Consider the following 25,955-nt stretch of genomic DNA (forward strand, 5'->3'; position numbering starts at 1 on the left):
CATAAACTGCCTCCATGAGAGATCACTCTATTACAAAATACTCACATAATTTATATAGATGTTTATCAAAAATTAAAATAATAAAATGTTTCAATACATAAATATGAAGATATACATACCTCATAGAACTGGAAGGGACCTTAAGAGGCTGATGAGTCCAGTCCCCTGCCCTCGGCAGGACCAAGCACCATCCCTGACATTTTTTTTTAAATCTATTTGCCCTGACCTCTAAATGGCCTCCACACTTTAACAGTAGTTTTTGATTTTTTTTTAATACAGAACAGGTATTATAAAAAGTTTTCAGATAAAGAAAATACAGCCTGGCAGTTAAAACAAAGGTATTTAACAAGTGACTGGTCCAAATCCTACAAATACTTAAGCACAAATGCTTAACCTAATGCATAGGAGTACCCCACTGAAGAATAGCTAGAAGTCAGTGGGATTACGCATGTGTAAGTTAAGCACGTGCATAAGTGTTTACCGTTTTAGGGTCTATAATACTGTTTACTCATTTCTTCTGCTATGCTATTAATGTTTGCCAGATTTCGGCCTGAAATAACTTTATTCTTTTTTGTTCCACGTCACTTGACAAACATCTGTCAGTTATTGCCTATTCATACAAATTGTATGTAAGCTGACTCAGGACTATATGTGTTGGAGATGTCCTACAACTGAGTGTGGTAACATCAGGCATAGCTTTATGAAATGTTGTAAAGAAACCTCAGGGACAAATCTGGGTTTGACCAAATTTTTGGATTTGTGTGAACTGGTTAAGGTGTTCTCCAGGACTGAATTAGGTGTTCTGGGTATGCTGAGAGCAACGGATCTCGGAGAGACTCTGAACATGTTGCAAGGAGAAAACAGTATTTGCCCATATTTTACATAGTTAGACTATATTGTTGGAAACTCCATTAAACAATAATTGACTATAATAAAAGCTCAAGCCAAGAGTGTTTATAGCTGCCATGTACATCCCAGTTATCTGGTATGTACTAAAGAGAAGTGTGATGACAGCTATTAAAATACTTTAAAAATTAAATATTTAGAAGACGTTTCAGAATTGTAATGCAATTCTAAAACAGAAAAGAATTGAATCTCAAAGCAACTTTGAAATTCTAGGTGAAGTATAAATATTCCAAAGAACTTCCAATATGAGCTCAAATCAACTGCACATGACATCTGGTTGGCTAGCAGATCTGGTAAACTGCCTCACAATCTCATAAGACGATGAATGATGATTAAACATGCTCTCTCTGGAGAAAATGCTATTCAAATATATGATGAATTGGGACAGTACAAAGAAATATGTCCTAATGCTAAAATTATCATTGAAACAAGAGCAATTTGGCAGACAAGTGTCCCTGACCCAATAAACTGGGATGCAGCTTTCTCATAAATACATGAAATGAACAGTTACAGCAGTGCTTTAGCAGTTTTACTGGCAGTTTGTTAGCAGAAGTGTGTTTATAATTAATAGTTTTTGGAACAGGTTGTTCTTACTGAGTTTGTCAGTAGAAGCTTCATTAGATAAACCATTCTTTCTCAGCGTACATCGTGTTCCCCAAAGATAGAATAATCCAGCCAAAGACAAAGAAAGGGAAATAATTTCGGAATACACAGCTGTACTCAATATTTACGACCACGATATACTACTATCCAAAGATTATATAATACAGAAGGAGGAGTATGTAACATCAGTTTATCCTATCCATTACCATAGCAATGAAAAAGTATTATTTGTCTACCACTTCATTGACTCTCCATTATAGCTGACATGCCGGGAATTTGTACGTCCCTGGTGGATTTGCCTTTATTTTCAGATGCAGTAATTTTTCAATAATTTTTCACACAGAACTCTCACAAGCAGGAGGGGGATATTGTCAGTGTTTTGATGCATGCTAAGATATTTAGGATATTTTTGGCAACATTTGGATTTGCATGAACAGATCAGGTCAAGAGCAAAATAAGTCTCAGTCTGCACAATCTGAGTTCTAATGGGGTTCTCCCTCTATACAGAGTATGCAGGACTATTGGAGTTATTGATCATGAAGGTTTTGTGATTTGATTGATTATGGGTACCATGATTCAGGCTAAAAATTTGTCATGGGTGTTTTTAATAAAAAACATAGAGAGGAAGAAGGCAATAAACAATAAATTGTAGAATCCTGATCCCTGCCATGTGCCAGGCTGAAAACTGAGCCATATCACATGTAAGACTGGAAATGAAGTTGAAGAAGTCATGTAGATCTGTCAAAATCAATCTGCGATCAAACTGTATCCTGAATCCTGATTCTAGTCCAGTTGCTAATGTTAGATTATAATTAAGACACAGTGCTGTATAAATGATATTTAACAACATCTGACTTTCACTGGTTAAATAAATTTGTTGAAATATCTGATGGAGGTGCAGTGATGCAAAATAGATTTAATCTTTGATTAGAATATTTAATCTAAGTTTAATTTAGCTATTGATATTATTGTCTGATACAACATCATCTGTTGCACAATATGCAGAGATTTTACCATCAGAAAGTTTATGAGTGGATAAGTAGTCTCAGCCTTTTTGATTACCTTTTCCTTTTAGTACTTTTTAACAACTTGAGCGTAAAGAAAGTGGAAACAGTATATTTGTAATTAAAACTAAAACAAAGTATGTTAATTATAATGATCTTGATTGCTGTTTGGAAGTTGGCAGATGAACCAAGAGCTTTTAAAGATTGACAATGTCAGTGAAAAAATACTTAATTCAGTGGCACTCAGACCTCAGTGGTTCAGGAGCCAAATTAGCAATCACCATTTCCTAAAAGAGACACAGTAAGGTCAAGTCATTGTTTCATTTACTATTTAAACTTTCCATAGCAAAATGACTGACCAAAAATTATTATGTCAGCTACAGTTGGTTAATAACACAGTGAAAGCATCTAGATTGGTTAAAAGCTTAGATCAATTAATAATTAAATAACACAGTGTTTTAATGTCATGTGCTTCAAAGCTGCAGGAGACCCATTATACAGCCATTTGCAGCTTGCCAACCTCAATCTCAGTATCATTGCCTTAATGAAAACATTACATTTATAAGTGGTATCTGGTTCATAACACTTATGTCATCTAAACTATAGAACTGGTTTCATCTTTCTTATGAGGCAGAATATTTTATGACTGGGCATCGCATTTAAATTAGGGAACTCTTATTTGCATAGGCTTTCATCAATGTTTAGGCTACAAGTTTTGTGGTACTGTCTTTGGGAATATTGCCACATGTACTTTTTCTGTCCTTTTTAGGGACCACTTGGTATAGCTGGTTCTCCTGGTTTTCCGGGCCCTCCTGGTGTAAAGGTAGGAAAAGCTGATTTATTTTTAGTCTGTTTGATGCTATTGATTAGTTAAAGAACCACCTTGAAAATGTGGAAGTCATCTTCACAAATGAAGAGGTCCTCACTAGGTAACTGTGTGTTTCACTTATAATCAATACGTGAAGATAGAAGTTGGAAACAACAGCTGTTATGAAGTAGTAGGCTCTGACAGCACGTGGCCCTGGTCATGCTGAAGCAACCCTTCAAGAGATGAGGAAGGTGAGGCAGTAACTTTTACTTGACCGACTTCTGTTGGTGAATGATACAAGCTTTTGAGCTACCCTGAGCTCTTTTAAATTAGGTTAGCATGTTAGTCCATAAAGTTGTGAAATCAACTGACTTGATGGAGTTGGATCTGTAGATTCATCCCTTAGGAAACAGAGACAGCTGCAGGAAATAGCAGTTTTAAAGTGAATTGGCAGTGCACCTAGGTTACTCTGCCATACAATAACAAAAAATCTAAATGAAAGAGATTGTAAAGCAGTTTTGTATGCATGCAAGGTTGGCCTTATCTCTTCTTCCCACCCCCCACCCTAAACAGCCTTTAAACCTCTATAGATGGTGATTTTGGGTCCAAGAATGGGAACAGATTAAAAATGTCTTAACTCCATTAAGACAGAAAGATATTTGGATTATCATCACAGCATTAACATAACAATAAAATCAATATTTATTTTAGATTCTTTTAGATTAGTTTTTTTTTTGAAATCTCATTTTTTCTTGTATTTTCTATATTTCAGTTGTGCTTTTTCTGTTTTCCATGTCATTTATAATCTGCTGGTGACATGACATTTAGATACAGTAGAAATTTTAATATGCTGGGCATGATTCAGCTCTGACTTGGTGACCCAAGATTCCTAAGAATTGCAATTTTTCCTTTTCTCTGTGTTTTTTCACATGAACTTTGCAAAATGAATATTCAGGAGAGAGATTAGAATATAGGACTACCTCATAGATTTACCAAGAGCCTTATTGAGGGATACAATGTTGTTGTGTTGCCACAGAAGCAGCTTGGTGGTAAATTCTGACACATACAATCAGCAATGGAATGTCAGAACAGTACCTTGAGGAAAAGGATCAATGATTTTCCTAAGGCCTGAAAGGAAAATCTTGATAGAGTCAGGGGAGAGGTGGAATGGCTGTATACTCCTACAGCTCAGCCTAAATGGAAATGAGAGTCTTAGTTTTCTTACTCACAGAGCTCTTTAGCATGACTAATTGCATGCAGCAAAACAAAGCTGGGTCGCAATTATTTCAGACGGGCTATGAGATCCTGCTTTTATCTGACAGCCTACCCCAGCACATCTAATCCATCTACTTTGTGAGTTTTTGTGAAAGGCCAGGAAGGATGAAAAGGACAGCTGAGGTGTTTTCTTATAGTGGAGTTCTGCAGCTATAACTATGAGAAAAATATAATCTTCAGATAATTGCTGGTGATAATGCATCAGACAGAAATAAAACAGCTAGGTTGGGTCTAAATGGTGCGGCTCTCCTGGCAGGGCCATGCTAATGAGCAGCTTCAAAACTGCAAATGGCTGCTTATTAACATGGTCACAGGGCTCATTAGCATAGCTGCATGATAGCTTGCTCTCAGCAGAGGAGGGTGCTGGCAGTAAAGAGGCTGTGTGGATGTGTCCCTGCTGGCAAAAACCCCCTCTGTTACCAGGCCCTTATGCCTGAAAAAATTCAGGCATAAGGGGCTGGTGACAGAGGGGCTTTTTGTCGGGAGGGACATGTCCCAAAGAATGGCGAGTATTTGATTCCATATATACAGTGACAAAATTACATTTATAAGAAGGGCTAAAATATTGTGTTATGGAAAACTAATATAGTAATAAATTTTTTGGTAGGCTGTGATGCACCAGAGATGAGGTGTTGAAATCACCCTCACAACCTATGCATAGAAATTGATGGATGGTCATCTCATGTTCCAATGGAAATTCACTCGGTGCTCAGACTCAATTGCTACCATCTCACTTGTTACTTTTCCTGTTCAGTTTCTTTTCCTTTCTTTCTTCTCCACCTCATCCTTCTCTTTTCTTTTGGCTTTCTTCTTTGCTTGTGTCTTCTTTTCTCTGTTTTTCTTCATTGTTTTAAGATTTTTTTAACTCTCTTTTTGGATCTGTTGTCTTCTTATGTTATTGTCATGCTTCTTAAGATGATCATTGTAGTCTTTGTGGGAATGAGCAGCATTTACTCTGACGGCTGACCTGAAAAAAGAGACCTGGGTTAGCGGATAATTGTCTGAGCCTCCAGCTCAGCATATGAGTTTGCTTTGGAACCATTCAAAGAACAGTACCATAGTCTGCCTATAGCCATGAAAACATATCTGTCAAGGACTTTAAAGAAGGGCCAGAGTCATGCAGTCTGCCTATCCAACCCCCTCCCCTGCCACTGACCAAACTGCTCCCCGTTTGTATGCTGAATCCCTGCAAATGGTAGGAAAATTATTATACAGTAAACACATATCTGTTAGTGAAATGGCCGTGCTCAGCAGATGTTGTATGTTGTTTGTACAGTTGGCAGCATTCACAAAACAATTTTCTGAAAACAAGGCTATTATGACCATCTGTATAACATATTACAGTAATTTACAATCATTTAATGCATGGTAGAAAGAGAGAGCAATGGCTAAATAAAACAAAGCATCTACATAAATGCTCAAAAGAGCTGACATGGGAAGAAGCAATGAGATTTTTTTAAAAGGCAGAACTACTTTCGGGATTGGGTCCTCAGGTTGTGGAAATTGATACAGCTGCACTAAGCTCAGTAGAGCTGTGCAAATTTGTACCTGCTCAGCCTCTGTCCTTTGGTCCTGAAGATACAGTTATAGTGTAACATCAGTTCCAAAAGGCAAAATTCAAACAGGCAGAAAATTAAGGACCTGACAGAGTGACGTGTAACCATAATAATTCACTGGTCCATCTAGTCTCACAGCCTTTTTCTGACAATGGTCATTACTGTATAATACATCTGCCCACATTTGACTGTAGGAAGCACAACCAATGGCTACTATATTCCTGTGTTTAATTCTTTTTCAATATTGAGTTTTTATCAATAAAATCCTGTGGCAGTGAGCACAAGAGCTTAATATATACTGTAGGAAGAACCGTTTCTTCTTATCAATTCTAATTTACATAAAGCTTCAAATCTCAGCTGCAAAGCTATCAAATCAACCAGTATTGGCATGAGGATTTGTGTGTGTGTGTGTGTGTGTGTGTGTGTTGGTTTATTCCATAATGCAGTAAATGTATTGGTGGTGTGGTTTGTATAAATTATACTGGTTGCCTCTAAAGGAAAGGTGTTTCATATATGTATAGACTGTGGGTCAGATTGTGGTTTGAGTTTCCATGGTATAAATCCAGACAGACTTATGGCAGAATTAGGTTATTGTATGTGCAATACCTTTTCCCAGAATTAAAGGATATGGAAACTTGGGTTCCATTGCTGTTCATACCATGCACTATTCCCAATATGTCCTGCTTTTTTAAAAAAATAATTCCATAACTGATTATTTTCTCTTGTGAAACATTAGGGTGAAGCAGGTCCAACGGGTGCACGTGGCCCAGAAGGTCCTCAGGGACAAAGGGGTGAAACAGGGCAACCAGGTCCAGCAGGGTCACAAGGACTTCCTGTAAGTTCATCAGACTTTGGATGTCTGTTCTGCTGACTGACATATACTGTCTACGCAAATCCAGAGGTGCCTTTCTATTGAGAGCAGTAAATTCACCCCACAACTAATTTTAGAAAGCACAGATAGCATGCGTGTCTTCCCGTTTTAGATAGATGATTAAAAACACTTGCAAATTAAACGTTACACATGTTGATAGAAACTGGGGCTCTTTAAACAAGTGAACAGTGCAATTGGCTTTCATCCTTTAAATTAAGCACACGTGTTTGTAGAATTGGGTCAGATAGTGACTTATGAAGTATTGACGTACTAGCCTTTATTATCTGCTCATGAGGAGGCAAAATATGTCTGACAATATATTTTATTCCTCCATTGATAAGCTCATTAGAATGTGTTATAATGATCTGTTTGCTGTTTTTAGGGAACTGTAGGGACAGACGGTTCCCATGGTGCTAAAGGCCCAACAGTAAGTAATCAAATCAACTGTATAAGGATTTTTGGTGATGGAGTCCTTGTTTTATGTCGGCATTTCACTCTGCATCTCTTGTATGCTGGTGTCTCTTGTAGGGATCTCCGGGTACTTCTGGTCCACCTGGCTTAGCGGGTCCACCTGGTTCTCCAGGACCTCAAGGCAGTACTGGTCCTCCTGGCATCCGAGGCCAAGTGGTAATAATTTCTTTGTCACCATGAAAATGATGGTACAGTAAACTCTTTCTAGGATTGGAAGGTTGCTGGATATTGAAATATTCTGGATAATATAGAGGTATACCTTTCAATGCATAACACTGAAAGAAAAACAAGATTAGATATTAAGAAACAAAGAAAATGTATGCAGAATACTTTGTTTGCCAGCAACAGTAGCACTGTACGCTGTAAATTTATACTTGTATTTGCTGTATTTATTTGTATTTACTTTCACTATACTGCGCTTATGGAAAATGTAATTAAAATTTACTTATGGTTAAAATGACGGTTATTTGAGAGGTTTGGATAATTGAATGCTGGAGAAGAAAGAATTTACTGTACTTAGGAACTATGTAACTAAGGAAAGTTAATGTAGTGATTATCAATGACACTTTTTTATTTCCTAGCAATAAGATGAAATCAGTATTCTGCTGAATAGGAGTAAATATACCAAGACGGGGTCTCATTTATTTCTTACATATATTTTGAAATACAGCATTTTCTTTCTTAGGCCCCAGTCCTGTATTTGACTTCAGAGAAGCAGAGACTTGTACACAGTGTCTCACTGGCTTCAGTGGCACAGGCGCATGTGCCTATTTGCTTGGAGTCACCTGTAAAGTCAGAGCCTTATTTAGCATGTTGAATATGTAATTACAGAGAAACACATGTATTTACAGAATGCATAAACTATCGTAAGTGTACTAAAATGTTGCTATAGTTGGTCTCCTAGGTGGCATCTTAACTAGCGCCTTCCTTTCAGAAGGGCCATAGTAATGAGCAAGTTGGAAAGATGCTAATGAGGTGCTTCCATGAATATGCAGAACCTCATTAGCATAATGGCAGCTACATATGATTCAAAAGCGCTGCTTTCAGATCATGCACCACCCGTGTAGACAGGGGCCTTTTGAAAGGACCCTCCCCAGACTTCTAAAGCCCCTTGTTCCTATTTGGTTTTAGGAAGAAGGGGCTTTCAAAGTCCTGGGGGTCATTTTGAAAGGCCCCCATCTACACAGGCAGCATGCAATTTGAAAGCGACACTCTGGTTTGTTTAATCTTCAGCGTATAGAATTTCACAGTATCATCAGCAAAGCAATTTTGCTATAAACCAGTTTTAACCCCTCTGAATACAACTACAGAGTGAAACAGTCATTTACAAATGTCAAATCTGCAGTATATGACCTGGCTCTTTGGGCTTCTGCATATCAGCTGTTGCCCGTAATGTGCCTCAGATGGTTACTAAACTAGACAGGGAAAGAAGTTACAGTGCTTATATCAAGTTCTAAGGTTTTTATTCAGGCAAATGTCCTAAGCTGTGTCTATACTACAAAGTGCTGTCTACAGAAGAGGCCTTCTGTTGAGAAAACTAGGGAGTGTCCACACTACAAATGCATTCTGTCTAGAATCTGTCGACAAAACACAACTTTTTTTCCTGGCAGAGTTATGTCGTGAAAGTTTGAGGCATAGTACCTCCTCAGACAGATTCTGTAGACAGAAAAGTAGTGTAGATGCTCTGGGGGGACCTCTGTCAACAGAGAGGGCTTCCAGTTCATCGGCAGTCCTGTTTGCAGATCTTCCCATTGGCTGTTCTGTTGATAAAAGGCTGGGCAGTCTGGCCGCTCTCTGTCTACAGAGCCCCAGTTAGGTGTGGACATGTTCTGTAGACAGAAGTTCTATATGCAAAACCCTGTCAACAGTCACTTCTGTAGACAGAACTTTGTAGTGTAGACCCAGCTGCATGAGGTTCAGGTGCTATTTGGAGTTACCATATGTGAACAATCTGTACACTGGATTTGCAGAAGCATTGTCACATTTTCCATTTGAAACCAATGTACATGGGCAATTCAGGTAAGGATGGTTGAATGGTTTATACACATTGCTGCACTAATGGTTGGTTGTAACATATTTGTTTTTAGGGAGATCCTGGAGTGCCAGGTTTCAAAGGAGAAGCAGGTCCAAAAGGAGAACCTGTAAGTCCTTATATGTTTGGTAATCAAAGCAGAATTAAAACAAAGAACGATATGTGCATTGTTGAGCAGAGCACAATACTGTGTTTGTTGAGACCCATCTAGTATTACCTCTCATTATTGGTTCTGATCTTCAAGTAATGGCCAAGGAGCACCTTGGTCACATTCTGTTGTGAATGAAAGGCAGGATGGGTACTGTTAATTCCTGGCAAGTTAAATCCTTCAGACAGTTATCTCCTTATGCTTTTTCTCCTGGTGGGGAAATCGCTGATCACAGATGCTCATGGACACAGGGGATGTCCTCTCACAACTTGCTTTATGTTGAATAGAACTGAATGTAGTATAGGTTGGTAGCAATGTAGATCACAGCATCACATAATGTACTTCAAAGTTGAAATATAAATTTTGCCTTTGGCAAGTCCCTAAGGGGTTCCCCATATGAGAACTCTGGGAGACAACTGCCAGTTGTCCATCAGAAAAATCTGGGCCCTATCCAAGAGGAATCAGCAACGTTAGGTTAGTTCAACTCTGTCCTCTCATAAAGGTCCCAATGGTGAGTCAGCAGCATTTTTGTTCAGTGCTATCAAATTATGCGAATAGAGCTGATGGTGTTAGCATGATGTTGAGCCGGTGTTCATAGCTATGGGAAGCCAGTCCGTCAACATGACCAGCACCATCTCACAGCCATAGAAAGACTGAATGAAAAGTTTATTGGTTTAGTGCAGCTGGGATCAGCTGTAGCTGATTTGGAAATACCTTCTTAGTATTTTTGCTCAAGTAAAGAGTTAAAGAGAGGACAGTTAGAACAAAACTGTCAATATTGGCTAACAATTTTTTGAATTCTGGCTAGACTTGCAACTTTTCTGAGGGTGTCTGGAGAAAAGTCTTTCTAGGGAGAGGCATTGACAGTTTCTGTCAGTTATGGAGCCAAGAAATCTCACTCCTGTCTGTCAAGAATCAAAAGTGTCAGTTTCAGACCCACTGTGTGATTAAGGCAAAGTTCATCAGGGAAGATGGCATGAAGGTTTCATCAGTGGAAGCAGTGCAGAATTTACATCAGAGATGCATCACAGAGAAAAGATGAGCAGTATGAATCAGACAGAAAAATGTTTCCCTAAGTTTACCATTGTAGTGCATCGTGATGGAATCCACAAGTTATTTAAATCATTAAATACTGATTTCCTTAACACTACTTGCCAGACAGTTATTTAATGCCACAAATTTACAAGTAGTTCATGCCTGTGAAAGCAAGTGATTGCAAGATGCATTGTAGAGCCAAATTTCAGAATGGCCATCCAGTCGTGCATCACCTCATGTTGAAATATGAGTTGATAAACATTGGAAAAGGTTAATTGGAATGGGAATAATCTCTTGCTACAACTGATTCAGAAAGAGTTTTTTTTTTTAAATAAAAACAACCACAAACTGCTCATTTTGTTCTTTGTTGTTTGCGAAAATGCTTATAGTCCATGTTGGAAGAAGGAGTGTTTGATTGAGCCTTAAAAATAAATAATATGCTTTATTTTAAACAAGAAAATATTTTCCATAGGGTCCACAAGGCCCACAAGGTGCCATTGGCCCTGTGGGTGAAGAAGGGAAAAGAGGTCCTCGAGGTGACCCAGGATCAGTTGGTCCACCAGGCCCTGTTGGAGAAAGGGTAAGGAAGCCAGAAAAATAATTATATAAGTTATAGATGGGCCTAGTGGAAAATCATAGATAAACCTGGACCTCAATGCAAACTCCCTTGTAGTTTGGGGTAGGCAGAGTCAAATTTTTTTTAATGACAGCATTTTGACAACACTGATTTAATATTGTTTCTTACCACAGTGCTTTTATGACCTGGTTTCTCTGAAGTGATAGGATGCTGTCTTACGTAATACATAATAGGTTGTTCTCCGAAGTGATCATGTGAGAGTGAGAATATGAAATTGTAACGTTATGCCTTTCTCATCCTGAGTGTCATTTACTGCCCTCTTGACACAGTGGTGGGTTTTTGTTTTGTTTTTGTTTTGTTTTTGTAAGGATGGGGTTGGGCAGAAGGATTGAAACCTGACATGTTATGTATTACCTTGGAGCTCAACACACTCATTTGGCCACTCAGCTTTTAGCTGTCACAATGACAGGCACTTTAGCAATATGAGAGGTTGATGGATACTCATCACCACAAAAGAGCATTTTAATGGCATAGAAGTCCGTTTGAAGACAAAGATTTTGAAAGAAAACAAACTGGACTTCCAAACCCCATTGCACATTAGATGCTTAATAATGATTTTGATATTTTTGCACAGGGTGCTCCAGGTAATCGTGGTTTTCCAGGCTCTGATGGCTTGCCTGGACCAAAGGTAAGCTGACTGGAACTTTCCCCCATGTTTTCATGCATAAAAATACATGTAAAAGAAGAATGTAATTGCTATGGGAAGTGAGCCCTTCTGCTGAAAGTTTGGAAGCAGGGCCAAAGGAAATGCAAAATGACGGGTGGGTCAGGTCTTCCAAACATGCCGAGACTAAGGTTCTAAGCAAAAAAACATTACTCATCCTATGGGCCTGATGGCTTTTCCACTCTCCTTTGATGTCTCCAACTTGAAAGTCTCATAAATCCCTGATGTGTAATAGTACATGATGTGTAATAGTTACTGAGTAATAACAACAATAAAAGCCGCTTTATTCAGAATTCAGATAAACTTCATGTTCAATTAACCAGCATCTGCTCCTGCCAGGCCAGGGCTGGTGGAGTGGGGCTGCTTGCCAGGGGGTCAAGGCAGCTGGTTACCCAACCGTGGCTGGCAACAGCATGGCCAGGGGCTGACTGCCTGTCCAGGGCTGGCAGCTGTGGGGCCAACTTCCCAGCAAGCACCGTTGGGCAGTGTGACCAGGGGGCCGGCTGTCTGCCTGTGTCTGGTGACAGCATGGCTTAGGGGCTGGCTGGCTTCCTGGTTGGGGCTGGAGGTAGTATGGCCAGATGGCAATATCCAGCACATTTGATTATGTGGCACCCCTAAGTACCCATCTTCTGTGTTGCCTAATGATTATATTGCCTACTGACCAGTGACTCTCATATGTTTTTGTCTCTTAGTTCCACACTTTATTATCTGCAGGATAGAAGTGCAAGAATTCTAAATCCTTACGCTAATTAATCCTACACAGGGACCATTTATAAATAATATTATAGATTTGGTTCAGAATACTTGGGAATTCCAATTTGCAAAAATATTGATCGATATGGCCAATGGAAGATGTGTATTTTGCATTTACTTAACAGTGGTTGTTGCAGGTAGAGTCTGGCTGATGGTGCTTTTATATCTTTTCCAGGGAGCTCAAGGGGAGCGTGGTCCAGTAGGTTCTTCAGGCCCTAAAGGAAGTCAGGGGGATCCTGGGCGCACTGGTGAACCTGGCCTCCCAGGTGCCAGGGTAAGGAAATTACAAAACCAGTATTGTGTCATGAATTTGCATAGCACCTTCCATGCCCGAGGATGGCAGTGTGCTTTATAGACTTAGCAAACTGCTCTGTTTAGAGAAGTCACATAAAGGGATCACGTTTTCCACCTCTGTAATTCCTTGACCTTTGGAAGTGAAAAGGGAAACCCGACCTTGAGTTTAGTGGGACTCCTCATGTGTAAAGTGAAGCACACAAGTGTTTGCATGATGAGGGTCCAAGGACCTGATTCTGTTTCCCCTTAAATCAAAAAGTAGGACTCTCATTAACTTCAGAGGAAGCAAAGTCTATCACTAAATTAGATATTGACAATGCAGTCCAGAGGAATATGGGTAGTAAAGCATGAGGTATGCAGAAAATGTAGGTTGAAAGTCAAACTTTTGTTAAATTGGTTAGTTGGTTTTGTTATTTTTTTTGTACAGTGCATGGTATACTCTTACTGAAAGATCCTGTGAAAGAAATGTTTGAGGAGGGTTTGGCATGTCCCATGCAAGGAGAGATCGGAAATTCCAGACATAAAGAATGGCTTGGGAAAATGGCCGAGAGTGGGAGAAATAAAGGGAATGAAACAGATGGAAGGCTTGAGAGGACTGTAAGCAACAAATGGGACAGAAAATGGGAGGAAACAAGAGCAGAGATTAAATTAGGAATGAAATTGTGTAAAACTTTGAAGGTGAGGCTAAGAAGCTTGACTTTGACCATGCACTAGAGTGAGGGGAGTAACATGGTTGAGTAAATGACTTTTCATTGCTCATGCTGTCTGAGTGAAAAATATGTTTGCTACTTGAGCACACTTTTTGAGCTCATGTACAATCCTTGTAGAATTTTAGGATATTATACGTAGATTTATATCCATTGTTACATTATCCTATTTTAGGGTCTCACAGGAAATCCAGGTGTTCAGGGTCCTGAAGGAAAACTTGGTCCTTTGGTAAGTAGTTTATTGGTCCGCTCAGTGGACATTGCATTGCTCTGAAACTCTGCTTTCCTTGAAATTGGCTTTACTAAGCCATGGTGCAGAGGTCCTTCTAAATGCCAGCAAATGGATGGCACTTAACTTTAAATGAGTCAGTACAAAACAGTTTTCTTAGATTTTCTGAATGTTGCAGTATATGCTTATTGTGCATATCCCAAGGAATTTAGACATCTGTGAGCTCAATGTTTCTTCAGATTTGTTGGAAAGAAATATTGTTTGCATAATTCTCTGCTACCTCCATGAAGTCTGTCTATAATTGCACTGAAGATGTTTGAAAGGTAGATTTGTCTCTTTGACATATATTTTAAAGATATATATATAATGGAACAGCCAACATGGAAATAATAAAAAAGAAGAAATAAACTAGAAATGTACAAACATCATAAAAGTATTATTAAGAAAGTAAGTAAATAACAATAATGATGCTAAAGGTTATAAAGTTTTAATAATTGAAAGAGTAGGTTAATTTTTCATTTTCAGGATTAACCAACCTGAAAATGAAAAATTCTAGCGCTAAGTCTGTTGGATAGAGTAATCCATTTTTCAATAGACTTGTTTAAATCCCCTTTTTTATCTGTTCCTTCCTTTTCATATATGACTATCAGGCAAGCAGATGGACCCAGTTATCAAGCTCTAACAGATTAGGCCTATCCAGTACCATGATACTATTTTAAGGCAATCATTCCCTCAAAATAGCCTAGAGATCTAATCTAGCTCCTATTAAAATAAATGGGAAGACTTCAATTGCCTTCATTAGGCTTTGGATCAGGCTCTGATCGAATTAGGAGTCAGGCTTCTGTTGGTGAAAAAACCTATGGGAACACCGTGGGGAATATTCATTATGTGATATTATGAATGATTTATATTTCTAGGGTGCACCAGGAGAAGATGGGCGTCCAGGCCCAGCAGGTTCAATAGGAATTAGAGGTCAGCCAGGCAGCATGGGCCTTCCTGGGCCAAAAGGCAGCAGTGTGAGTACGATGTCTACTAATCAATATCTAATTATGTAGCCTGCCTTAGCTTCAAACCTAAATGTGTTTTAAATGGATGAAAATATTGGGTAAAAATAACAACTTTTCTAACAAATTAGGGTGATCTTGGAAAACCTGGAGAAGCGGGTAATGCTGGTGTCCCAGGGCAGAGAGTGAGTAGCACTGTTATTCTGTTATTGATTACATCGAAATCTGTTTATCTGTTGTGTAGAAGCAGTATATAATGCCTCTTCATTTGGTGTCACTGTAGGGTGCTCCTGGCAAAGATGGTGAAGTTGGTCCTTCTGGTCCTGTTGGCCCACCTGTAAGTCAGCTTTGCAGTATATTGATCTGTCTTCTTATATTGTCTCTCATCACTGTTATTATCTGAGCACCTCCCAAGAGTAAAAGTGATAACTAAGCAAAGTCTTTTTGTTTTGATTTAGACATCATTCCTAGGCTGTGCAAATTTTTGCCAGATGAAGTCAAATTTAATTTGAGTGCTCTTGAACGCAGTCTCTAATATAACAGCAACAAAGGGTCCTGTGGCACCTTATAGACTAATAGAAAAGTTTTGAGCATGAGCTTTCGTGAGCACATCTGATGAAGTGAGTCTGTGCTCACGGAAGCTCATGCTCAAAACTTTTCTGTTAGTCTATAAGGTGCCACAGGACCCTTTGTTGCTGTTACAGATCCAGACTAACACGGCTACCCCTCCGATACTAGTCTCTAATGTGTTCACTTATTTTTAATTTCAGCTTTATTAAGGCCAAATCAGCTTCATATTACCTCCAGGAAAAAAAATACAAGGGTTTCGGAAAGTCTACATAGCCTCATCCTTTTACCTTCCTTCCCAGATAAGGGTGCGCAGATTTTTTAATTAAAGGTTTACCTTGCAAAGAGTTTTACATAGAGAACTTCAGCTTGTGTTGTGCCTCTACCACTCCTCACTTTATGGTCCATTTTGGTGAATAAAGACATACTGAGCTTGATTCTGCCACCATTACACATGCTACTGTACTGCAAGTTACCACTTGGCTCAGTGGTGGGCAACCTTTGGCCCTGGGGCTGCATGGCCCTGGTTGCCCATTGCTGACTTAGCTAGTCCTGTTTTTTTTGCATGGGTAGAGTGGCCATATTTCCCTATGCCAAATATGGGACACCTGGTAAACTAAGTTCAGCGAGTTCAATGGAAATCAGTCAAACCTATGCCATACAAACGTTCAAAATAACATTACTTACTGAGCACCCATTAAAAAGCCATACAACATTTTTATAATCAGTAATGGGTAAAAAATGTATATTTATTTTCAAGGAAATGGTTACTGCTCTGTAGGAGGGCCTGCCTCTTGGTCCTGCACCATGCTCCACTGCCCCCCTAAAGGCTCACATACATGTGCGGGCTCCAGGCCCACAGGAGGTTAATCTGGCTCTGACTCTGCCCCATGGGCTCCAGAGACGACTTCTCCACAGGGAGCACATGGAGAGTGCAGGATTAAGTCCTGCTCTTGCCCAGCTGTTGCCCTGCAGTGGACCACTGGACGGGGGGCTCCTGCCTTCCCTGGGCATAGTGGCTGGAGCTTCTCAGTGGGGACAGGGGACCCTGGGGGTGAAAGCTGCAGCTTGCAGGCCTGGGCAGGGGGTTCTCCCTGGCTGTAGGAGCAGCTGCCCAGTGATGAGGCATCAGAAATGAAACCCAGCAGAGAAGGGAGCTGTCTGCAGTTGGACTGCCCCAAGCAATGAGGCTCAATGAGGCTGCTGCCACAGGGAGGAGGGGATGAGGGCTCCTCTACAACTGCTCCAAACTGCAGGGCACCCCATTTGTGGAGCGCTGGCAATTGGCTGCTTCCCTGCTGCAGGGGAGCTCCCTGCCAGCAACTAGGGTTGATATGTTGCAGGGGAGCTCCCAGAATCCCAGGGTGTTTGGGTTGCAGGAGCCACCTCCCTGTGTGTCAGAGGGTGCTCACCAGCTGCCCCATGCAGGGCACTGGGAACAGGGCTGCAAGCCCAGCAAGTGTGGCTCCTGGCTTCCCTGAACTATGGGGAGCTGGGAATGGGTCTAGAACCCCATGGGTGAGGTTCCTGGCTTCCCTGAGCTGCAGGGAGCCAGGAGCAGGACTGCAAGCCAGCCTTGGGCCGGATGTGTGTGTCTGCCTGGCTAGAGGAACAGCAAAAAGGATTGTGGGGGACACACACTACCCCCCTTCCCCAACATACCCTCCCTTACCCTATGGCGCAACCCCTGCTCGGCTCCCTTGCCTGCTGCCACTTGCACACCTGGCCGGTCGATAGGTGTTCCATGTGTTCTCTGGCCAGCACCTGGTACTTGCAGCTGTGACTGCACTGACCTGGAGGAAGGGCAGCTCAACTCAGCAGGGGGCACAAATACAGGACAATTAGCCCTTTTGTTAAAATATGTCAGGATGCCTTCCTGATGCCTGAAATATGGGACTGCCCCAGCCAAAATGGAACAGATGGTCACCTTATTAAAGGGACTACCTGTTCAGTGAGGTACAGTTTGCTGTCAGTAAGTGTGGTAGAATCTGGCCCTGGATTAATTTAATGTTGACTGCTTAATTGTTTTAGCATATAAAAATATTTGTCTGAATAACAATACACCATTAGCTTTCAAACTGTGAGAGAAACATTATCATATATCCAGTCCAGCTCTTTAGTTCCACATGTGAAAAAGAGCTAAGAAGCCACTGAATTTTTTTTTTTAAATATGAAAACACCTTTCAATTTTAGATAATCTTCTGAGAAAGGAGTATGAATTAAAATTTACTGCGGTTTTATCTGATGCTAGAAATAAATGTGCATACATCATATTAATATTGGATTCTGTGTGTTTTCTCCAGCTGCTTTTCTGTTGTTGAAATGTTAATTAATGAGCTTCGCCAGTGAAAAATATCTACAAAAGTAAAATGTATTGTACTTTTCAAATAGATATGTAAAATATATATTTTTCTATCCATTTACCTGTGTACGTCAGCACAGGTTCCAGTTGTCCTGTTTAACACCTGTATTGATTCCAGACACATACATATGTTTATGAAAATACAGGATATTTCAAGAATTATGTATATTGAAAGAAGTTTATAGCCCTATTAAAAGTCCCTCTACCATCCATTTTAAAAGTGGAAAGGGGCAAAATTCTCTGCTAATGTAAAGAGGAGCAGCTGTCTTGAGTCCAGTGGGGCTGAGTTCATTTATAGCCTGGGATCTTAAAACAGTATTATCTGTGGTTAATTAAATTTCATTTTTCAGCTGAAAGGGATTAAATAATAATAATAACAAGAAAAAGGTAGGAAATGTGTTCTTTTCCCATGAGCATAATCAGGAAGAGAGCGTGTAGGTACAATCTGGCTATGCTCCCACATTATTCAATGTTTTTCTTTTGTCTAGGGTCTAGCGGGAGAAAGAGGAGAACAAGGACCCCCAGGTCCTACAGGCTTTCAGGTTTGCATAACAAGTGTCCTATTACATGCATAATTCACACCTCCTTCTTTTTCTTTATAATCTACAAAAAACTGATGGAATGAGAGAGATATAATAGAATGGTGTTAAACAGGGGTCTCTAGAACCAAGATTGTTGTTCAGATTAATTAGTAAATTGAGTGTTGAACAAATCAGTGGCTTTGATAGCAATGTTGACAATGGAGTCAAACCACTGCATCTTTGTACAGAAAAGTCATGTACATCTGCACTGTGTACTCCTATTACGTTCATAGATAAAGAGATGCTATCATCTTCTTTTATTAATGAGGGAAACAGCTTTTGTACTTGTCTAATTATTTCTGATGGGAACTTTGAAGACGTGAGCTGGTGTATATATGAAATCACAAGTTCCCTGTTTAAATTCTTCAACATGCACAGTGACCTTTCCATTTATTTTCTTTCAGGGCTTGCCTGGGCCACCAGGTCCTCCAGGGGAGGCAGGAAAACCAGGTGATCAGGTAACTTTGTTTGTCACTTAATGAGTTTTTGCCAAGTTTTGCTTTCTTAGTTAAATGCTTTTACCTACTTCAATTTGATTTGTTCACTTTTCCATTTGATTTGTTCACTTTTCAGTCCTCCAGGGGCTAGACTCTCTCACTCTGACACACAATGAGTAATATCTACAAAACATCTGTAATGACTGTTAAGATATTACTCAGTGTGAGTAAAGGTTTCCAAATCTGGTCCTCTGATCTGATAGGATTATCTCTGTTTAGCAGGGAAAACCTGCATTCAGGATGTGCTATCTACGCTCAAACAACTAAGAACTATTGAAATTATTATGTTATCCTCTGTTTCTTTATCTACCAATGCCAATGCAGTGTGTAATGCATTCCTTCCAACTTGTACTTCTTTTCTCACCAGGGTGTTCCTGGGGATCCCGGAGCTGGCGGTCCACTAGGCCCAAGAGTAAGTATTCCTCAAGCACTGGCCATTCCTGTTGAGCCTCCTGGGGTTCTGTTAGAACACCGTGCAGTCTTAAAACATGTACTAGAACACATTTGTACCTCAGTTTACCTGTCAGTAAAAAGACTATAAAAATCCATATTTACCCACAGTTGGTGTTGTGCAGCTAATTAGTAACAATATGGTCATAGTTCTTTATGTTCTTGTGAAACTCTGTTAATGTTTGTAATGTTTTCTGGAAGTCTTTCAATGGAAGGCACTCTATTCTGCATAGCATGTGCAAACAATATTGTGGCAGTACTGTACCATTTTATGCACTTCAAAAGAGATTTTGATTATAGTCAAAAGAATATACTTGGTTTGTTTTTTGTTCGGCTAACCTTAAGCCAGTCCTGAGCAGAAGCATTCTAGTATGCCATGTTCAGTGTAGAACTGATTTTTTTTGCAAACTGGATCTGATGGTGTCAGATATTTCATATATAAATGTTTTAAAGGGAGAACGTGGCAATCCAGGGGAGAGAGGAGAACCAGGGCCAGCAGGACTTCAGGGTGAAAAGGGTATGGCTGGAGGTCATGGTCCTGATGGGCCAAAGGTAAATGACATAAGAAATGTGTAATGATTTAGTGATTTTATTTAAGATTATGCTCACCTGCAATGTTCTCATGAGAGAGTCCTCTTGTTTCCCTGAAAGCTCCAAGAGGACAAGAGTCTTGCAACATTAATCAAAGATATTTCAGTAGAATAACACCAAGGCTATGGGTAGACTATTGTTACTATTTTGGGATACAAATGTATTCTGAAATAGCAACTCCAGGACTAAATGCTGAGCTCCAAATAGCCGCACTGTTTTGAGTGTGGTATTCTGTTTCCACTACCTCTTGTTGTGAGAGGTAACAGAAGCCTCGAAATAGCCCCTTATTTCATTGGTGCTGTTTGGATGGCACTGAGTTTGAAATAAGGTATCTCAAAATACCTTATGCAATCTGAATTGCTCAAATTGCATAGGTTATTTCAAGTTCTGTCTTAAAACTACCAGCATGGTTTGCCTGGTCCAGTAGAAATGCACGAAAGCATTATCAGATATAGCACACTCAGGGGTGTTGCATTTGTTTAAAGAATCTTGTCCATTTAAAGTAAGTAAATGGGCAGCTCCTCTGCAGTGTTATGGATCCTTTGTATTACTCCGCCAGTACATGGGAGCAAAAGGCTGATATAGTTACCAAGAGAGAATTCACCCATATGAAATAGGAACCCTTGGTAGTATAGAGTAGCCATAGCACAATCTGTACCATCATGTCCTTTACAGAGGACATAAGGGTTACAGCCTGGAGGAAACCGAGCACAGCCAGGACATCTCTTCCCTGGACAATCCCCAAGTTTCACAATTGGACATTTGTAACTGGTGTAACAAAAGCTGATTTTATTATTCCAGAAAACCAGCCCAACACACAGGGATTTCCTCTGAGAAGATTGCCTAGAGCAGTGGTAGGCAACCTGCCACCTGTTGGGTTCTACGTGTGGCTCACAAGATATGTTCTTTACCATTGCCCACGTGCAGGGTTACCAGATTTGGCTGGTTTTCATCCACATCATTTTTCTTACCACTGTTATGAAAGAGACATGTACATAAAACAGGGGCATGCAAAGTGAGGTGCATGCTGATTGCACACAACACTGACTATGAGAGCTACGTGTTCTCTCTGCAGCCAATCAAAACCCTGCAAATTTTAGGTATGCAAGCTCAATTATCAAAACGACTCTATCCCAGGGGACAGTTTTGGTTATGACAATTCTGCAGCCCACTGAGATGAAGAAGGGCCCCTTTTTCACTCCAGTCACTAGCCTAGATTGCCTGTTGCTGGCCTGGAGCCACTTTAAATATCCCTCCTCTATCCTGCCCCCTCCCCCATTCATTCATGCAGCCAAGGTTCATGAATAGTTTTATCAAAATATTGGTGATAAATTCTAAAATAATAATATAATGAATTAATAATTCAGCTCTGTAACTTCATTTCCTGAAAAATGTTTGGGCATGATCAAGTAAGAAATTTAAGAGAAAATTACTACTTGCTCGTGTCCCCCAGAAGTATATTCAGAGGCACAAATGGTTCTTCCCTGTAAAGGCCGAGAAACCTCAGCTTATTTGGAAAGTAATTTATTTTTTATTTCCTTTAGGGTAGTCCAGGCCCCACTGGGACTCCTGGTGATCCAGGTCCTCCAGGTCTCCAGGGTATGCCTGGAGAAAGAGGTATTGCTGGAACTCCTGGTCCCAAGGGTGACCGGGTAAGTTTGTTTGTTGTTGCTCCTTTAAATATTCAACAGAAGTATATCTCTCTTAATATTTTTGTGGCTGCTCTGATATCTAAATTACTTGCACTTTCTGGATACTCTCCACAGGGTGGTATAGGGGAGAAAGGCGCCGAAGGTACAGCTGGCAATGATGGTGCAAGAGTAAGTAAACCCACTCATCATCTTAGAAATAGTAATGGTGATTCTAGGAAACATAATGTTTTTCAACTCCAAAACAAACCATATTCAACATCTATATAATAAGGGTTATCAATTAGTTCCAGGAATGTAGAGTTTATGTAGGGAATGGGGAAGTAAGAACAAGTCTTATATCACCAGAGCTGTGTCTACATGTGCACACTACTTTGAAGTAGTGGCACTAACTTCGATGTTAGGCGGCGAGACGTCGAAGTCGCTAACCTCATGAGGAGATGGGAATAGCGCCCTACTTCGACGTTCAACGTCGAAGTAGGGACCGTGTAGACGATCCGCATCCCGCAACGTCGAAATTGCCGGGTCCTCCATGGCGGCCATCAGCTGGGGGGTTGAGAGATGCTCTCTCTCCAGTCCCTGTGGGGCTCTATGGTCACCGTGGGCAGCAGTCCTTAGCCCAGGGCTTCTGGCTGCTGCTGCGGCAGCTGGGGATCCATGCTGCAGGCACAGGGTCTGCAACCAGTTGTCGGCTCTGTGTATCTTGTGTTGTTTAGTGCAACTGTGTCTGGGAGGGGCCCTTTAAGGGAGCAGCTTGCTGTTGAGTCCACCCTGTGACCCTGTCTGCAGCTGTGCCTGGCACCCTTATTTCGATGTGTGCTACTTTGGCGTGTAGACGTACCCTCGCAGCGCCTATTTCGATGTGGTGCCGCGCAATGTCGAAGTTGAACATCGACGTTGCCAGCCCTGGAGGACATGTAGACGTTATTCATCGAAATAACCTATTTCGATGTTGCTACATCGAAATAAGGTATTTCGATGTTGGCTTCACGTGTAGACGTAGCCCAGGAGTGTCTTCCCCACTGAAAGATAATGTAGAAAGTGAAGATGCAAATTAGAAAGATTTAAGACCCATTTTTGCCATTGGCAATATCTATGCAAAACCTTTTAAGTCAGACTGGTGCATGCCAGTGTGCAAAAAAGCACAACGTTTAAGCCTTGGTACGTTTAAAATTTGAGATTCAGTAGCAAATAGGGAGTGCAGGCTAAGTTCGTCATGCAGTCTGAATATTTTGAGATGGGAGGGATGATGTAGATGTATGTCCTGGAAAGTGCAATTAAGGTCTTTAAGTATATAATAATATATACTTGTTAAAATGGCAATCACACAGTTTTAATCAAGAAATGGGCACTATTGATGTAGTTATCTTAATGTACCCAGTCTACACATATGACCCCCTCTCCCATACGTCATTTGAAAGTTTATTGTGTCTACTTTAGGATGAGGTAATGCCCAAGTGGTGCTACTACCACAGAAATGGGGATAAACAACATTTAAGTGACTACTTTGAAATACTTGCATTATTTTGTTAGTTTGATGACTACAGTTACTATTTCAAGACATAAAATTGGATTTATTTGTAACCTCAAAGTATCACAATAGTAATGAAGCCTAAAATATAATCAAATAATTCATGTGTACAAGTGTTAATTGAGTGTAATAGTGCTGGGAACTTTGCTAGGTCAACACCAGTACTGTTAACTTGTTCATTAATATCATCTTTGTGTAGAGTGGGTGGGTTACCACAGTCTTCATTATGTTGGCTTGTGCCGAGTTCTATGCAGAACCAACCCCTGTTGATTGTGTGCCAAATCCAGGTGGCACAAATAAGATCTTGTAGAAGCTGAGATTCCAGGGACGCTTGAAGAATACTGGGATTAATTTGTCATTCAGTTTTTCCACCGTATTTCAGTGGTGATCCTTACTTATTTATCTATGTCCTGAGACTTCCAAATCTTTGTTTGCCACCATGCTTTTTTGGGATGCTTTTCAAAACTGTCCTTGGACTTATCTTGTTCTTTTTCCACACTTCTGTTGGACATGGACATTGCTACTTGTCCGTAAGAAAAGCCTCCACCAAGAAAGAATGTTTACATTTGGTGTGTGCCCCCAGTGCAATTTAAACCATATATTCACAGATTAATTTTACAAGTAATTGCTTATTGGAGTCTACATTTAGAAACTTTTTGCACAGAGGCATAGGACATCCACCAACAGCTTGGTATTTCTTGCATCTAATCATATATCCTGTCCAGTGCTGGCTTTCCACAGTTTTCACAGAGTTACTGTTACATCTTTCAAAGACTTTAATGACAAATGTAGCTTTGTCAAATCCTTTTACCTACTGGGGCACACAACGAACCAATATCTAAATTACAATCACTTGGCTTCGGATAATATAGTCTGAATAATCCATTTTGGCTATTTCAGACTGAAGGACTGAAATGGTGTTATACACAACCACTTGTTCATTTGAAAGATGTTCATCAGGCTCACTCACCTCAAGAATATCCACAAAACATTTGGGGCACGTCTACACTTGCATTCCTCTTTCAAAAAAGGCATTCAAATTATGGACATCAAAATGCAAATAAGGTGCAGATTTACATACCTGACACCTCATTTGCGTATTCCTCTTTTGAAAGAAGAAAAGCAGTGTAGGCACTGCTCTTTCGAAAATACACCCCATCTTCGAAAGAATTCTTTTCCCCTGCTGCCCTTCTCCCCTCTGCCCCTCCCCCTGCTTCACTTCTTCCCTCCACTGCCCTCCCCCTGATGCCCACACCACCCCTACTCCTGCTGCCCTTCCCCTATTAGGCCTACCCATGACCATCCTGGACCTCATACAATGGATCCTGTCCTCTGTCACTCCCCTGCCCTCCAAGCCCCCCTTCCACCAAGCCTGACCCCTTTGCCCCTGGGCCCCACAGTGGAGCCTGACCCTGCCACCGCCCCTCCCCAGCCATACCTCCCCATGCCACCAGCCCCAACCTGGCCCTGACAGGGACCCCAAACCCATGGTGGGAGGGGATCCCGTGGCCAGGAATGCCCGGGGTCCCACTCCCCCATGGGGTCATAGCCCCCCACCCCCTCCCTAGACTGAGGTCTGCCACCCCCATCCCAAGACCCAATGACATTGTTTATAGACTTTGTAAATAGTTCTTGTTAACAGTTTTCTGCATGCATGCTCATTTGTCAAAAGTTATGGTTTATTTGTTCACAACCCTTGTGTTTCTTGTTATTGGGCAGCCTTGGAGGGATGGGTGGGCAAAGGCAGGGGTCCAGGTAGGGACAGGATGGGGCAGCAGGCCATGAAACCCCCGCAGGGGGTGCCCCATGGGGGGGAAGGGTTATTATGGCCCCTGAGAGAATCACTCCGTCACATCCTCCCAGATTCACAGCCCTTCTCAGTGTGCCTGGTGGATGGGGTCTGTGCCTGGCTCTTCATAGGCACAGCCAGTGGGGAGCACTCCGGTGGGAGCAAGGCCTTCCCGTACCCTCCAGAAGGTTATGGAGGGCACAGCATACCCCCATGACTCAGGGTACACTGCCCTCCCCCACATCCAGGCGCATCAGCAAACACCAAAAACAGGCCTTCAGTTGGTGGAAGGCATGCTCTGCATGGACGCAGGCCCAGTTGAGATGTACATTAAAGAGTTTCTTAAGTGGGTTCCAGGTGTCTGGTGTAAGGCCACATGAGCCAGGACATGAGTGGGTAGGTAGTGTTTCCCACCATGCACAAAGGCATGGGGGATGAAGATGCCCACCTTCATTGTCCAGAAGAGGCCAGAGTTGCGGAACACTCTAGTGTCATGTGCCTGGCTGGCCCACCTGCTGTAGACATCTACAAAGTGTCTTCAGTGGTCAGCCAGGATCTGGATCATGATGGAGTAGTATCCCTTTTGTTGACAAACCATGTCACTCTATGGTCCGGGGCATGGATTGGGATGTGGTTCCATTAACGGCCCCGAAACAGTTAGGGAACCCCAAGACATCAAATCCAGCTACTGCAGCATCAATATCATCCAGGAGCACAAGCCTCTGCAGCAGGAGGGAGTTGATAGCCCTCATGACAGGTGCGGGCAGGAGGTGGGACATGCAGGTGAGGGACTGGGGTGGTCAGTCCTTTGGCCCCTGTGTGTTCCCAGTCCCCTCCCAACCCTCCCAAGCCCTTCAGACTCCTCCCAGGAGGTCATCCCCTGTGCAGTTGAGCTGTGTGTGGGCAGGATGGCAAGGTCCCCTATGGATGATGCTTCC

The 25,955-nt window shown here is 41.2% G+C and overlaps 1 protein-coding gene across 1 annotated transcript in view; it reads left to right on the forward strand.

The window, feature by feature from the left end:
* COL5A2 (collagen type V alpha 2 chain) overlaps nt 1-25,955 on the forward strand; it is a 201,123-nt gene that overhangs the window by 144,187 nt on the left and 30,981 nt on the right. Inside the window, exons 18-35 of the mRNA XM_075001919.1 lie at nt 3,283-3,336; nt 6,889-6,987; nt 7,406-7,450; nt 7,552-7,650; nt 9,582-9,635; nt 11,182-11,289; nt 11,921-11,974; nt 12,942-13,040; nt 13,943-13,996; nt 14,914-15,012; nt 15,132-15,185; nt 15,284-15,337; nt 18,418-18,471; nt 18,915-18,968; nt 19,375-19,419; nt 19,911-20,009; nt 21,593-21,700; nt 21,815-21,868. Coding sequence (XP_074858020.1) covers nt 3,283-3,336; nt 6,889-6,987; nt 7,406-7,450; nt 7,552-7,650; nt 9,582-9,635; nt 11,182-11,289; nt 11,921-11,974; nt 12,942-13,040; nt 13,943-13,996; nt 14,914-15,012; nt 15,132-15,185; nt 15,284-15,337; nt 18,418-18,471; nt 18,915-18,968; nt 19,375-19,419; nt 19,911-20,009; nt 21,593-21,700; nt 21,815-21,868 — 1,287 coding nt within the window. The remainder of the gene's footprint in view (nt 1-3,282; nt 3,337-6,888; nt 6,988-7,405; nt 7,451-7,551; nt 7,651-9,581; nt 9,636-11,181; nt 11,290-11,920; nt 11,975-12,941; nt 13,041-13,942; nt 13,997-14,913; nt 15,013-15,131; nt 15,186-15,283; nt 15,338-18,417; nt 18,472-18,914; nt 18,969-19,374; nt 19,420-19,910; nt 20,010-21,592; nt 21,701-21,814; nt 21,869-25,955) is intronic.

The sequence above is a fragment of the Carettochelys insculpta genome, chromosome 8 (assembly GCF_033958435.1).
Source record: "Carettochelys insculpta isolate YL-2023 chromosome 8, ASM3395843v1, whole genome shotgun sequence".
Lineage (NCBI taxonomy): Eukaryota > Metazoa > Chordata > Testudines > Carettochelyidae > Carettochelys > Carettochelys insculpta.